Source organism: Mus caroli, chromosome 13 (assembly GCF_900094665.2).
Source record: "Mus caroli chromosome 13, CAROLI_EIJ_v1.1, whole genome shotgun sequence".
Taxonomy (NCBI): domain Eukaryota; kingdom Metazoa; phylum Chordata; class Mammalia; order Rodentia; family Muridae; genus Mus; species Mus caroli.
The window spans coordinates 85,819,290-85,833,091 of record NC_034582.1 but is presented as its reverse complement, the minus strand read 5'-3'; the positions used below and the strand labels follow the sequence as shown (position 1 = coordinate 85,833,091).

Here is a 13,802-nt window from a genome sequence, read left to right as displayed (position 1 = left end):
CCAGAAGCTGGAAAGAACCCAGATGTCCCTTAACAGAGGAATGGATACAGATAATGTGGTACATTTACACAATGGAGTACTACTCAGCTATTAAAAAGAATGAATTTATGAAATTCCTAGGCAAATGGATGGACCTCGAAGCATCGTCTTGAGTGAGATAACCCAATCACAAAAGAACTCACATGATATGTACTCACTGATAAGTGGATATTAGCCCAGAAACTTAGAATACCAAAGATACATGATACAATTTGCAAAGCACATGAAACTCAAGAAGAATGAAGACCAACGTGTGGACACTTTGCCCCTTCTTAGAATTGGGAACAAAATACCCATGGAAGGAGTTACAGAGACAAAGCTTGGAGCTGAGTGAAAGGATGGACCATCTAGAGACTGCCATACCCAGGAACCCATCCCATAATCAGCCTCCAAATGCTTACACCATTGCATAGACTAGCAAGATTTTGCTGAAAGGACCCTGATATAGCTGTCTCTTGTGAGGCTATGCCGGGGTCTAGCAAACACAGAAGTGGATGCTCACAGTCAGCTATTGGATGGATCACAGGGTCCCCAATGGAGGAGCTAGAGAAAGTACACAAGGAGCTAAAGGGTTCTGCAACCCTATAGGTGGAACAACAATATGAACTAACCAGTATCTTCTGGAGCTCGTGTCTCTAGCTGCATATGTATCAGAAGATGGCCTAGTTGCCATCATTGGAAAGAGAGGCCCATTGGTCTTGTAAACCTTATATGCCTCAGTACAGGGGATAGACAGGGCCAAGAATTGGGAGTGGGTGTGTAGGGGAGTGGGGGGCAGTTGAGGGGGGACTTTTGGGATAGCATTGGAAATGTAAATGAAGAAATACCTAATAAAAACAATGAATAAAAAAATAAGAAAGTTCAGTAAGAAGAAACATTAAAGAAAAAAATATCCATGACTTTTGTACATGTTGGATTTCACGATGTGAACAAGACTGTAGAGCTGTTAATTGGTCCTTTTCCTTTATTCAGGATTTTGAAATTACTCTCTTTGAAATTACTAGAGAGGAACAATGTTCATGGTATACCACCAGGGGTTCTGCTGCTGATGTTGACACTTAAGGGACCCATGGTGCACCAGTTCTGATGCAGATCCATAGCACTTGCCTCCTAGAGAGGCCCAATGACACAAAGAAAATGAACTTTCTTCTTCCCTCCCTCCCTCCCTCCCTCCCTCCCTCCCTCCATCCCTCCCTTTGGTCCTCCCTTCTCTTCTAGCAGTGCTGGGGATTGAATTATTCAGCAAATCAAGCATTCTACCAGTACCTTACATCTCCAGCCCTTAGTTCTTCCCCCCTCTTCCTCTCCCCATCCATCCATCCATCCATCCATCCATCCATCCATCCATCCATCCACCCTCCCTCCCTCCAATCTATCTATCTATCTATCTATCTATCTATCTATCTATCTATCTATCTATCTAGCCTATGTAGCTCAGGCTAGCCTCAAACTCATTACACAGCCCAGGTTCGCCTTAAAGTCAAGAGCTTCCTATGTCAGCCTTTAAGAGCTGTGACTACAGGCTTGGACCCTCTGCATGCATGTACAGGCAGAGCCAGTGCTTGATCTAAGCCAGCTTTGGGAAGTGGAAGCTGCACTTCACTGATCTTCCCATCCTTTCTGTGCCTGCAGCATGGTTTAACCTTTGCACATGCTCTGCTAATGGGATTGCCTAGCTGTCTTTTAAGGTGCCTTTTAATTGGGTTCCCAGGCAGCAACAGCTGTGGAAGCACCATACAACTCTTAGCTAGACCAAGCCAGGCCACTGAGTGCTTCTCCTGGCTTGAGCACTGACTTTAGACAGAAGCCAACCAATTGCTACCCCTTAGAAGATTGTCCTTTGAGGCACTGACTTGTTCTTTTACTGACTGTCCATTCCTTTGCTCTTAAATTTAAATGGGCTTTTATTAGATCTAATGTTAAATCCAATGCTGCTCCCTCTCAGAGGCCTTTCATCAAATTTCACTCCCGAGTTTATGGCATTCCATCCTCAGCCCGAGCTAGAAGTTAAGATCCAGGCACACCTGTTCTTTGCAGACTCTGGGACTGCCCATGGGGAAGTGTAGTGGGCATGATCCAGAGTCCCAGGCATGATCCAGAGTCCTCAATCCTCAATGGCATGCCCAGGGAACCTGAGGAGTAATTGAGTTAATATTTTGTTTTTCTTTTAGATAAAATTAGACTCAAGTCTATCTCTAGTACGGGAGGTTAATAAGATCTTTGAACTGATGGTTTTAGTTTTTAGAAAAGAATAGTTGTCACACTGGATGAGATCTGGCACATGGGGAGGAGGACAACAGAGTTGTTTATGTCTCTCTTTTAGAGCAGCTTTGCTGGGCCCCAAGATAGAGTCTTGGATATGTCCGGCATGCTTTCTGACTATTCTAATATCACACAGAGTTCTCCAGTCACAGTTTCCTCCCAGATAGTCTGTTGGTAGTTAGTATCATGGCCTCAAATGGCTCAGTGTGAAGGGAAAGCTACCCCATTACTGGTTGAAGCTCAAAGAACAGACAGGCACCTGCTGTGTCTCAGTCCCTGGTGGTCCTGTCTTACTCTCCCCCGCTCCTACTGTGACTTCCCTAAGTGGGGCCCACCATGGCTGCCTCTGTGTTTAGCCAGGTGTTAAAGCATAGTCTTTAGGGATGGCCCCTTGGGTTCTACATCAGTGGATGTCCAAGCAGAAGTAGGAAATGCAACTAAATCTCACAGTACACCTGGATCCTGTGATCATCTTTCTGTGTCCCTGGCACCATTCAGGACTTGGACCTCTTTGTACTACAAGCTGCTTGTATATGCAGTCTGTTCTTGCTCATTCCCAAGCACACTAAGATGTGGCCAATTTCTGGGATAAAGCACTCACCATCCTTTTCTTTGCCTTTCGTTGGGAGTGCACTCCCCAAATGAGTGTCTTTCTTTCAACCTCCTGGCTTGCAGCTCCCAGGTCTTTGAGAGTCTAAGCTCACCAGATATCAGCTTGGAAAGAAAACACAGGAAGTTGTGTGAGTCACCTGCTGGGAGCCCCCTCACAAGCCTGAGGCCAGGAGAATGCTCCACTCTCATTCCCAAGGAGATGGTAGGGTGGATCTCAGCACACATAGTTTCCTGGGGGGAAATCTCAGATTGCCTAGAATCTGGTGGCTTCCCATGGAGCCCCTCTATGACCTTAAGTGAGCAAGGGTCAAAACTGATTCCTAGTTATCTCCCTTCTGAGTTGGACAAGGTTGTTCCATGCCTCACCTGGTTGTCTGGGTCTGGTTTTTCTGTGTTGTCTTGAGGCAGCAGCTGAACCTAGGATAAAGACATCACATCATAGCATTCAAGAATATTGGAAAGCCATTATTACATAACTCTCACATTCAAAATATAGACAGCAGCTGTTGCTTACAGCTGCAGTGGTACCGTGGAAAGGGCTTTGGAAGCATACAACCATCTCAGGTGGGTTAGAGCTGGAGGTCTCTGTCTCCCAAGCTCATTCATCTATTTGGTTAAACAGCCTTTCCCTCCCCTCCCTGCCTTTCTCCCTTTCTCCCATCATCTGCCCCTTTAATCCTTCTGATTCTTCCCTTCTTTCTTTTGCTTAAACTGATGCCCTGTCTCCTGGTCATTGAAGGGTCATTATTTTCTTCTTAAGTTTTCCTGATGGTCTTATAAGGGCTTCAAACCGCTTTCCACTGTGCCTGTCTACAGGGCATTCTCTCTTAATATTTACTTTTATATTTTAGTTATCTTTCTATCTATCTATCTATCTATCTATCTATCTATCTATCTATCTATCTATCTATTTCCTCTCTTCTCTCTCTCTCTCTATCTCTCTCTCTCTCTCTCTCTCTCTCTCTCTCTCTGGGTGTGTGTGTGTGTAGTTGCCAATGGGAGTTATGGACAGCTGTGACTGTTCATGGGACCCAAACTCAGGTCCTCTGTAAGAGGAGTAGGCAGCCCTAACCACTGAACCTTTTCTCTAGCATGTCCACCCACAGTGGTCTTTTGTCTTTTGCCAAACCTTGGCAAAGGCTCTGTGTCCTAGCATGGGTTTCTACATATACATATTAGAGTGTTTGATGTATACTTTGGAATTCATGACCCCAAGTATGCCCATTACTATCTCAATATGTCAAATGTGCATGCAGATATAAGAGAAACAAGTAGCCAGGAGAACAGTGTTAAAGGGGAGAGAAAAGGCTTGGCGAGAAGAACAGGCAAATCTGCACAGCAGCTGCCACTATCGGCAGGCAGCGTTGCCAGCAGGGCTGCTACTAGCAGGAATTCAGGTCCGGAGTAAGCTCTGCAGCTAAGAGAGCGGTTTGAAAGGTTATGTTTGTTTAAGGACTTGAAGACCAGTTTTAAGGGCAGGTTGGGTTGACTTTTTATCCTTCAAAGGATCCCTAACAGCATCAGCTCCATCAATGGTGTGAGTAAAGGACAGATCCAAAAGCAAACAGCTTATTCAAGCTCGAAAATCTTGGGAAAGATGTGAATGAGAGTACCTAGAAACTGCTAAACCAAAGTCACTGCCATATCATATCTGTGTGTCTCCCTCCTTTGTTTCTTGCTGCAATTTTTCTCATTTAAAAAACTGACATAGAAATCCTACTCCAACGCTGGCTGTTTTCTAATTCAATTGTTTTGAGTTTATTCACAAGGCTGTGAAAACCATCAGCCCTATCTAACATCAGAGCACTGCATCACCCCAAAGAAAACACTGTCACAGTAAATAGGCAATACGGTGCATTTGCCAAAATCCACTGTCTACACCACAAAGAGCAAACCCTAATGTGATCTAGGTTAATAATAATAACACACAATGCCATGCATATGCCCATATGGACAAGACGGGAGCCTCTCCTGCATTGTGAGGATAATGTGTTTAGTCAACTCTAAGCTGCTCTAGAAAGAAAGCCCATTCACTAGTCAAATAAACAAGTAAACAGTAAAATCTCTATACACATTGGCAGTTTCCCTCTGCTGCCCTGACCCTCCCCCATCCCCTGCAACCACTTGTCTGCTTCCCCTCTCATGTGGCCCCTTGTTGAAGCATGGATGCATTTTTCGTTTGTTTGATAGATTTGTTTCATTTTTGGTAGTTAGCCGTAGGAAAGTGTAGAAAGTTCATACACTAGAAATCATGATCATAATGTTCTTGTCTGCCTCTTCTGTAAACATCAGTGAAGTATAAAATGGCATAAAAAATTAAGATGATGTAAACAATCATAAAAACGTTGATGGTTAAAAAGTTTTCTGCTGTATAAAAGCAAAATGTCAGGCCTGGAAACTCTACCACGGGCAGAGTAGTCAGGACTTTAAACAATTATGTGGGAAAGACCCCTGGGCTGCATTTGAAGAGTGGATGATACAAGAATCAGGCCCAAGGCTGGAACATCCCATGTCTGAGGGTGGGATGCCTTGGAGAAACGTTGTTCCAGATCGGCAGTGGCTGAGCCTGCAGAGAGAGTGACAGGAAGGAGGTCCGGCCAGGAGCTCACTGACCGCATCAGCACTGTTGGTAACATCCACACAGGAAGGGAAATCGGACCTGATCACCAAAGTGCCTTTAATTGAAAACAGAACAAAAACTTTTCTTAAACTAGGCATTGATCATGTTCTCCTCCTCTCCCAACTCCTCCCAGATCCTCTCCATCTCTCTACCTACCCAACTTCATGTTCTCTGTCTCAACAAACAAACAAAACCCTAAGATGAAAACCAAAACAAAAAAGCCAGTAAGAGAAACATGCCAAAACAAAACAAAACATCCCATGGAATTTGTTCGTGTTGGCCAGTTGGGCATGAGGCCTGCCCTGGTGAGTGCTTGACACACACAATGACATCCTATTAGAGAAATGGATTTTCTCTTTCTCAGGAGTATCAGTTGCAAATGGCTTCTTGGTTAGGGGTGAGACTTTGGGCTCATTTTCCCTTCTCAGTGCTGGGACACTTTAACCTGTACAGCTTCCATGCGTTCTCCTATAGTCTCTGTTAGTTCTTATAGTCATCAATTCTGTTGTGTCTAGAAGACACGATTCGTCATCAGAGGAAGTCAGAAAAGGAACACAAACAGGGCAGGAACCTGGAGGCAGGAGCTGATACAGAGGCAATGGAAGGATGCTGTGTACTTGCTTGCTCCTCCTGGCTTGCTCAGCCAGCTCTCTTATAGAATCTAGGACCACCATCCCAGGAATGACACCGCCCACAATGGGCAGGATCCTCTCACAGCAGTCATTAATTAAGAAAATGCATACATGCTTGCCCACAGCTGACCTTATAGAGGAATTTTCTCTGTTGAGGTTTCCTCCTCTCTGATGACTCTAGCTTGTGTCAGATTGACAGAATACTAGCCAGTACATTTACTTATGTCATTCAGCATGGAGAAGTCAGGCTAGAGCCCTACTGGAAGCTGTTCCCCTACTGACTAGCATTCACGATCCTGGAAGCTACTCTACTCTGCCTGATGCTAGAGGACAAAGGTAATCACCAGTAACACTGATCTACAAATCCTGAGACCTACACCAATCACCTGTCTACAAGATATACTTGTGCAATAGTGACACGCATGTCATGACAGTAACCAACCACTTTTTGGTTGGATGTAAGGACAACTCTATGGCACTATTATAATAGCTAAGAATATGAGACTACATAGGATATAGACCTAGGGAAGGGAAAAAAAACCTATACTTTTATTCTGATAAAGAAACAGCAATAAAATGACTCCTAATGACATATTGACTCATAGTCAAATAGTTGTTTATTTTTTGGGGGGGGAACACAGGGACGAAGGGGAGATCCTGGCAAAAGTTCTTGTGGTGTTCCTTTATAAGCACAAACTTCTTCCCTGTCCCCCAGAAAAAAAATTGATTTGTTTTCTGCTACTCTTTTAGTAGTATCCCATAAAGGAAATTGTAGAGTATAAAACTTTTAAAAGTATTTGTATTTTAAGTGTGTGTGCATGTGTGCACATGTTTAGGTGCCCTCAGAGGCCTGAAGAGGGTGTTGTCTTCACTGGGACTGGAGTGACAAGCAGGTTAAAGCTTCCTGGCATGGGTGCTGGGAAAAGAATCAGCTCTTTTTGCAATACCAATGAGAGACCTCAACCACTGTGCTGGTTCGCTAGTACTCCAGGGCGGAGCTCTTTGAGGCTGACTTCTTAGTGTTATGTGGTACTTTTGAGAAGCATTCAAGTTGCTGGCTTTATCAAGAAACGTTCCTTTTTACTGATGAGTTGTATTCCATTGGGAAGATGTACCAGAATTGTCTATGTACTCACTCCTGGGGGGATATATGCATGGTTTCCAGCGTGGGATGATTATAAATAAAGTTCAAATGGGATGAATAAATTTAATCCTGCTAAAACCATTTCTTTCTTTTTTTCTTCTATCCAACAAGAAATTAGATTACATTCATCAAAAAGAGATTCTGGTTATGACTTACGGCCAGGATGGCAATTATATTTCCTTCCCATGCTAAATACAATTTGTCTGTGATACGGGGCTTAAGCCATTGATGGTGCTTGCTAAGGCTGCAGAAGAGGCAAAAGCAGAAGTTCGATGTAGTTATAACCATAGCACTTCCCAGAATGGAGCCTGGATATAGCGTAGGCTAGGTAAGAGAATCAGCTGGTTCGGTGGGGTGGACGCCTGTTCTCTACTGCTTTACCACACGCCCCGTCACGAAAACTTCTGGAAACGTTTTCATGTTCGCTTTAGCTTTTTATTCTTCATCGGCAAATTGGCGCAATGTTCTTTTTGTTCTTAAATAAAAATATGCAGTGCAGTAGGGCTGTGGGCTGTGTGCTACTGAGGGGTGTTAGAATGCTCGCTGTCACAGCCAAGGCGCAAAGACATTTCTGGCTGGACCAGGCATGCTATTACAGTTTGAAATATGACTTACATCATGCTGGTAGATTTTGTCAGTTTATACCTCTTGTAGGCAAATACTGGCTTATTATCTTTCTGCTCCTGAGAAGTAAAGCTGTAACCCTTTTGTGTTTCTTCTTCTTTGCAGTATTACTTCACTGTCCTTTTTGGGCACGACGGTCAAAAGCCACTGGAGCTGCGCTGTGAGGAGGAGCAGGCCGGGAAAGAGTGGATGGAGGCCATTCACCAAGCCAGGTGTGGGTCAGGTCTGGCTTTGGAGGGGGCTCATGATGGCTACCACTTCTGGGGTCTCACCTTGGTACCTCCTTGTATCAAGTGCGAAGGAGTTGTGTGTACTTCCCGTGGCTCTGCTACAGTTAAAGACAAAGTAACAGGCATAGACACTATCAGTTGCTGGCAGTAGACATGGGTTTCTTCCTACATACTATGCACTAAGTGCTTCCTAATTAGGGAATTTAGGAAATGTATGACCACCCCTCCCAGCAGTCTGCTACAGGAGTTTACACTTCCTGGTTTTTGTATAAGGAAGGAGAGGCCTGGTAGGTTAGTTCACTATGTAACTACGTAGTTATGTAAGGCCATGCAGCTAGGAGTGACAGTGCTGGGAATGTGCCCAGTGGCGCCCCTCTTTTGTAATTTCTGGCCTCCACCCTCCTGCTTGTATAGTCTCATTGTTGAAAATGGTAATAACAAACTCTAACTGCAGAAATAGAAAAATGTGGCTTATTTTCTCCTAAGTAATGCCAGGACTGTAGACACCCCTCCATGTCTATTAGATAGGAACAAGAAGTCTGAAGGAGGAGGGGGTGAGGCAGACACCCTTTTTCTTTACTTGATTCAAGCCCAGTTCGTTTGTTTCTGTGTGTGCTTGTTGCTTTTGCATATCTTTTCCCCAGGCTGGAATGCTGTCTAGGTTACAGTTTCTATTGCTTTGATAAAAAAACCCTGACCAAAACAACCCAGGGAGGAAAGGGTTTATTTAATTCATCTTATAGCTCAAATCCATCATCCAGGGAAGTCAGGGCAGCAACTCAAGGCAGGAACCTGGAGGCAGGAACTGATGCAGAGGCCATGGAGGACACTGCTTACTAGTTTGCCTACCATGTCTTGCTCAGCCTGTTCTCTTATCATGCTGAAGGCCACCAATGCTGAAGTGGTACTGCCTATAGTGACTTGAGCCTTCCCACATCACCTGTCAATCAGGGTAATGCACCACAGACTTGCCTATGGGCCACACTCTTTCTCAGTTGAGGTCCCCTCTTCCCAAATGGCTCTAGCTTGTGACAAGTTCACACAAAACTGTTCAGCACAGGTGGTTTCATTTCATGCCCAGCTCTTCATCTCATCTTTCTGACATTTCAAAGCAAAACTCAGTCATGGAGCATCTTCTTTCTGTGTCCCTGACAAGCCTCCCCTGCACATCTGCTGTCTCTCTCTCTCTCACTTCCTCTGACACTGGGACCAGTCATTCCTCTTCATTCCTACTCCAAACTCCGCTGAACCTCATTGCATATGCACTGCATGCAGATACTTAGCAACTCGAGTTATTTTCCATGTGGTTTCTGTTCCCTGGGCAGGCACTTATGTGGACTTGGAGACTCAAGAGGAAGATTTGGGGCACATTCATTGTTAAATGAAATGCATTTGCTAATTGTTCAACAGGTGATCAGGAATCTCCACGTAGGTTTAATAGAAGAAAACAAACAAACAATCAGTCCTCAATGAGATTTCTTCCTTCTCTTTCTTTCTGGAAATTTCCCTGGCCTTCCTGCTTTGTAAGGACCAGTTTGTGATGCTAAGTGCTTCGTACACTTAACTTTTATATTATTTGTAGTAACTTAGTTAGGTATCATCAGCCCAACTTGACAAATGAGAAAACAGAAAGTCAAACTGACTGGGCAAGAGCTAACACCAGGTTCTCAAGCTGCAGCACCTCATGGGCCTGCCAGACTTCACAACCTTTAGCCAGTGCTCTAAATTAAATGTTCCTCTCTCCTCATCTTCATCCTTTGTTCAGGGTTTCTTCCCCTTTTTTTCTTCCTCTCTTCAAAGATGAAAGTAGAATGATGTGAGGTCAGGGTTGAAAGGAAAAGATATCAATTACAAAATACTTCACTTCTTTTCCCTTCTCATCTTTTAAGTAGTTCTCTGCGATGCAGATGGCAACAAATGCTACTCCCTGGGGACAGGTCTGTGATGTGGGAGGCAGGCATACTGCTCATTGTTCTGTGATGGGGAAGGCAGGCATACTGCTCATTGCTCTGTGATGTGATGTGGGGGGCAGGCATACTATTCATTGCCCTGGTGCTCACTGTCTGAGCTCCACAGTTGGGGCTAATGCAGAATGACTTGCTAGAGAAAGAAGGTCGGGTCTTCAAAGATGAAAGATGCATCAGGCTGACAAGGTAGAGCCCTTGGGGCTGTTTGCATTCAGAGTCTTTGCTGCTATGTCTATTCTTTTCTACCTGAGCATTAAAATGAAGCATGTAATTTGAAACATATGTATTTGACCTTATTTTATATTCCAAAAGAGCAGGAGCCATTGACTACCACAAGTGAGTTTACAGTTGCCAAGTGAAGATTTTGGCAAGTTCACCGCAGTGTGAAATACTTTAAAAATGTATGTATTTAAGAAGAGAATTTTTTTGTTTGTTTTGTGACATCATGGTAAGATTTTGTTATAGGTGTGGATGTGGTCAGTAATTGGTTGTATTTGAGATGTGATGAAATCTAAGGCTTGTGATTCTATCTGGAGGCCGACTTGAGTACCACTTATGTGCTTTACTTGGCACAATGGTAAGTATCTTTTTCTCTGAGATTTCAAGATCTGTTTAGTAGCTGATCTTTTTTTCCCCTTGATGCTTTGATCCTTCTGTTATTCTTGCTTTGCTTTGATTTAATGCCTGAGAATAAGATCTTTGATGACTCCTCTCAATCTGACCACTTTATACTCGATACCTTATATTTGCCCTTTTGAACTGAAGTGATTCTGAAATATTTATTTTCTAAATCAATAACTCAGAGTTTCCAAAAATTGCCCTGACTTTTTTCTTTCTGTACAAACAAGGCCAGAAATCTAATGATGCTGCTACAGAGAGAATCATTAGCCATTTTGTTCCGTGACATTGTGCATGAAACTCAACTACTGAGTTAAGGTTGGTTGGCTAAACACTTCATTTTTTAGCAGACAGTATGGTGACATTAACTTGGCATTTCTGACTTTCAATAGAAAACTTTAAAGTAGACAATTATTGATTTCTGTTTTCAAATGTTGGAGCTTTTGATTAATCAGTAACTGTTTAAGCACGAGGCTTGTTCTTTTCTGAGTTATAAATCCTCCTGGAGACACCACACAAGACGACTGTTTCTCATCTCCTCTTTCCTAGAATGGCTCCTCCATGCAGCCTGGAGGCACTGTCTGTATGTACCATGAAAGACACACCATTGTATTGGCTCCTATGTCAGAAGTAGCTGCCTTGTCACCATTTGCTATGAGAGGGTCTTTGAATCATATTCTGGGATGTCCAATTGCTTCTTTCTTCCTCTGGGTCTGGTCCAGAAAATAATATTGCTGGGATTAGTGTTTTCATCTTGAAGTTTTGACTTGGTTCAGGAATGTTGATGTACAGTTTTGCATATAGTTCCTGAACATGAGAATTCTAGAACACTAATACAGTTAGGGTTTCATTCCATACATGTTATGGCACGGGTGTATGGGAAACTGCTACCAAGACTCAGCCTTCTTTTTGTTTATGTAAGTTGAAGCCAGAGCATTTTAATAACAGTTAAGATTATGGTTATTTTATAAGTGATTTGCCACTTGAGGATGGAACTAGAGCAGCACCAATGGCTGATGTTCTTTCTTTATTTTCTTTCTTTCTTTTTTTTTTTAATTTCAAATGTTATCCTCTTTCCTAGTTTCCCTTCCGAAAATTTCCTATCCTCTCCCCCATCCTCCCTCTCCCCAACCCACCCACTCCTGCTTCCTGGTCTAGGCATTCCCCTATACTGGGGCATAGAACCTTCACAGGACCAAGGGCCTCTCTTCCCATTGATGACCGACTAGGCCATCCTCAGCTACATATGCAGCTAAAGCCATGAGTCTCTCTGTATGTTTTCTTTGATTGGTGGTTTAGTCCCAGGGAGCTCTGGAGTTGCTGGTTAGTTCATATTGTTGTTCCTCCTAGGGGGCTGCAACCCCCTTCAGCTGCTTTGGGTACTTTCTTTAGTTCCTTCATTGGAGACCCTGTGCTCTGTCTAATGGATGACTGTGAGCATCCACTTCTGTATTAGTCAGGCACTGACAGAGCCTCTCAGGAGACAGCTATATCAGTCTCCTGTCAGCAAGCTCTTGTTGGTATCCACAATAGTGTCTGGTTTTGGTGGTTGTTTATGGGATGGATCCCTGGTTGGGGAGTCTCTGGATGGTCATGCCTTCAGTCTCTGCTCCGAACTTTGTCTCCTTCCGTGGGTATTTTGTTCCCCCTTCTAAGAAGGATCGAAGTATCCGCACTTTGGTCTTTCTTCTTCTTGAGTTTCATGTGTTTTGCAAATTGCATCTAGAATTCCAGTGTCTCTGGTTTTATGTGGAGGTCCTTGATCCACTTAGACTTGAGCTTTGTACAAGGAGATAAGAATGGATCAATTCACATTCTTCTATATGCTAACCACCAGTTGAGCCAGCACGATTTGTTGAAAATGCTGTCTTTTTTTCCCCACTGGATGGCTTTAGCTCCTTTGTCAAAGATCAAGTGACCATAGGTGTGTGGGTTCATTTGTGGGTATTCAATTCTATTCTATTGACCTACCTGTCTGTCACTGTACCAGTACCAGGCAGCTTTTTGTTGTTGTTGTTGTTGTTTTGTTTTGTTTTTTTTTTTAATCACAATTGCTCTGTAGTACAGCTTGAGGTTGGGGATTGTGATTCCACCAGAGGTTCTTTTATTGTTGAGACTAGTTTTTGCTATCCTAGGATTTTTGTTATTCCAGATGAATTTGCAAATTGCCCTTTCTAACTCAATAACAACATAAATAATAGAAAACCCACATATGTGTGGAAGCTGAACAATACTCTACTCGATGATTGAGTGAAAAATTGAGTTGGAATTTTGATGAGAATTGCATAGAATCTGTAGATTGCTTTCAGCAAGATAGCCATTTTAACTACCTTAATCCTGCCAATCTATGAGCATGGGAGATCTTTTCATCTTCTGAGATCTTCCATTTCTTTCTTCAGAAACTTGAAGTTCTTATCATACAGATTTTTCACTTCCATAGTCAGAGTCACACCAAGGTATTTTATATTATTTGTGATTGTTCTGAAGGGTATTAATTCCCCAATTTCTTTCTCAGCCTGTTAATCCTTTGTATAGAAAAAGGCCACTGATTTGTTTGACTTCATTTTATATTCAGATACTTCACTGAAGTTGTTTATCAAGTTTATGAGTTCTCTGGTAGAATTTTTGGGGTCACTTATATATACTATGATATCCTCTGCAAATAGTGATATTTTGACTTCTTCCTTTACAATTTGTATCCCTTTGATCTCCTTTAGTTGTCTTGCTCTGGCTAAGACTTCAAGTACTATATTGAATAGGTAGGGAGAGAGTGGGCAGCCTTGTCTAGTCCCTGATTTTAGTAGGATTGCTTCAAGTTTCTCCCCATTTAGTTTGATGTTGGCTACTGGTTTGCTGTTTATTGTTTTTAGTGTGTTTAGGTATGGACCTTAAATTTCTCATCTTTCCAAGACTTGTATCATGAATGGGTGTTGGATTTTGTCAAATGCTTTCTCAGCATCTAATGATATGATCATGTGGTTTTTGTCTTTGAGTTTGTTTAGATAGTGGATTGCATTGATGGATTTCTGTATATTGAAACATCCCTGCATCCCT

General features: G+C 42.9%; 1 protein-coding gene across 5 annotated transcripts in view; it reads left to right on the top strand.

Annotated features, from left to right (window-relative positions):
- Rasgrf2 (Ras protein specific guanine nucleotide releasing factor 2) overlaps positions 1-13,802 on the top strand; it is a 224,913-nt gene that overhangs the window by 66,818 nt on the left and 144,293 nt on the right. For 4 of the 5 annotated variants that reach the window (XM_021180496.1, XM_029468512.1, XM_029468511.1 and 1 more), the window contains exon 2: positions 8,039-8,145. In XM_021180496.1, coding sequence (XP_021036155.1) covers positions 8,039-8,145 — 107 coding nt within the window. Of the gene's footprint in view, positions 1-7,560; positions 7,638-8,038; positions 8,146-13,802 lie in introns of those variants that run through there. The other variant, XM_029468514.1, reaches the window with a different exon arrangement.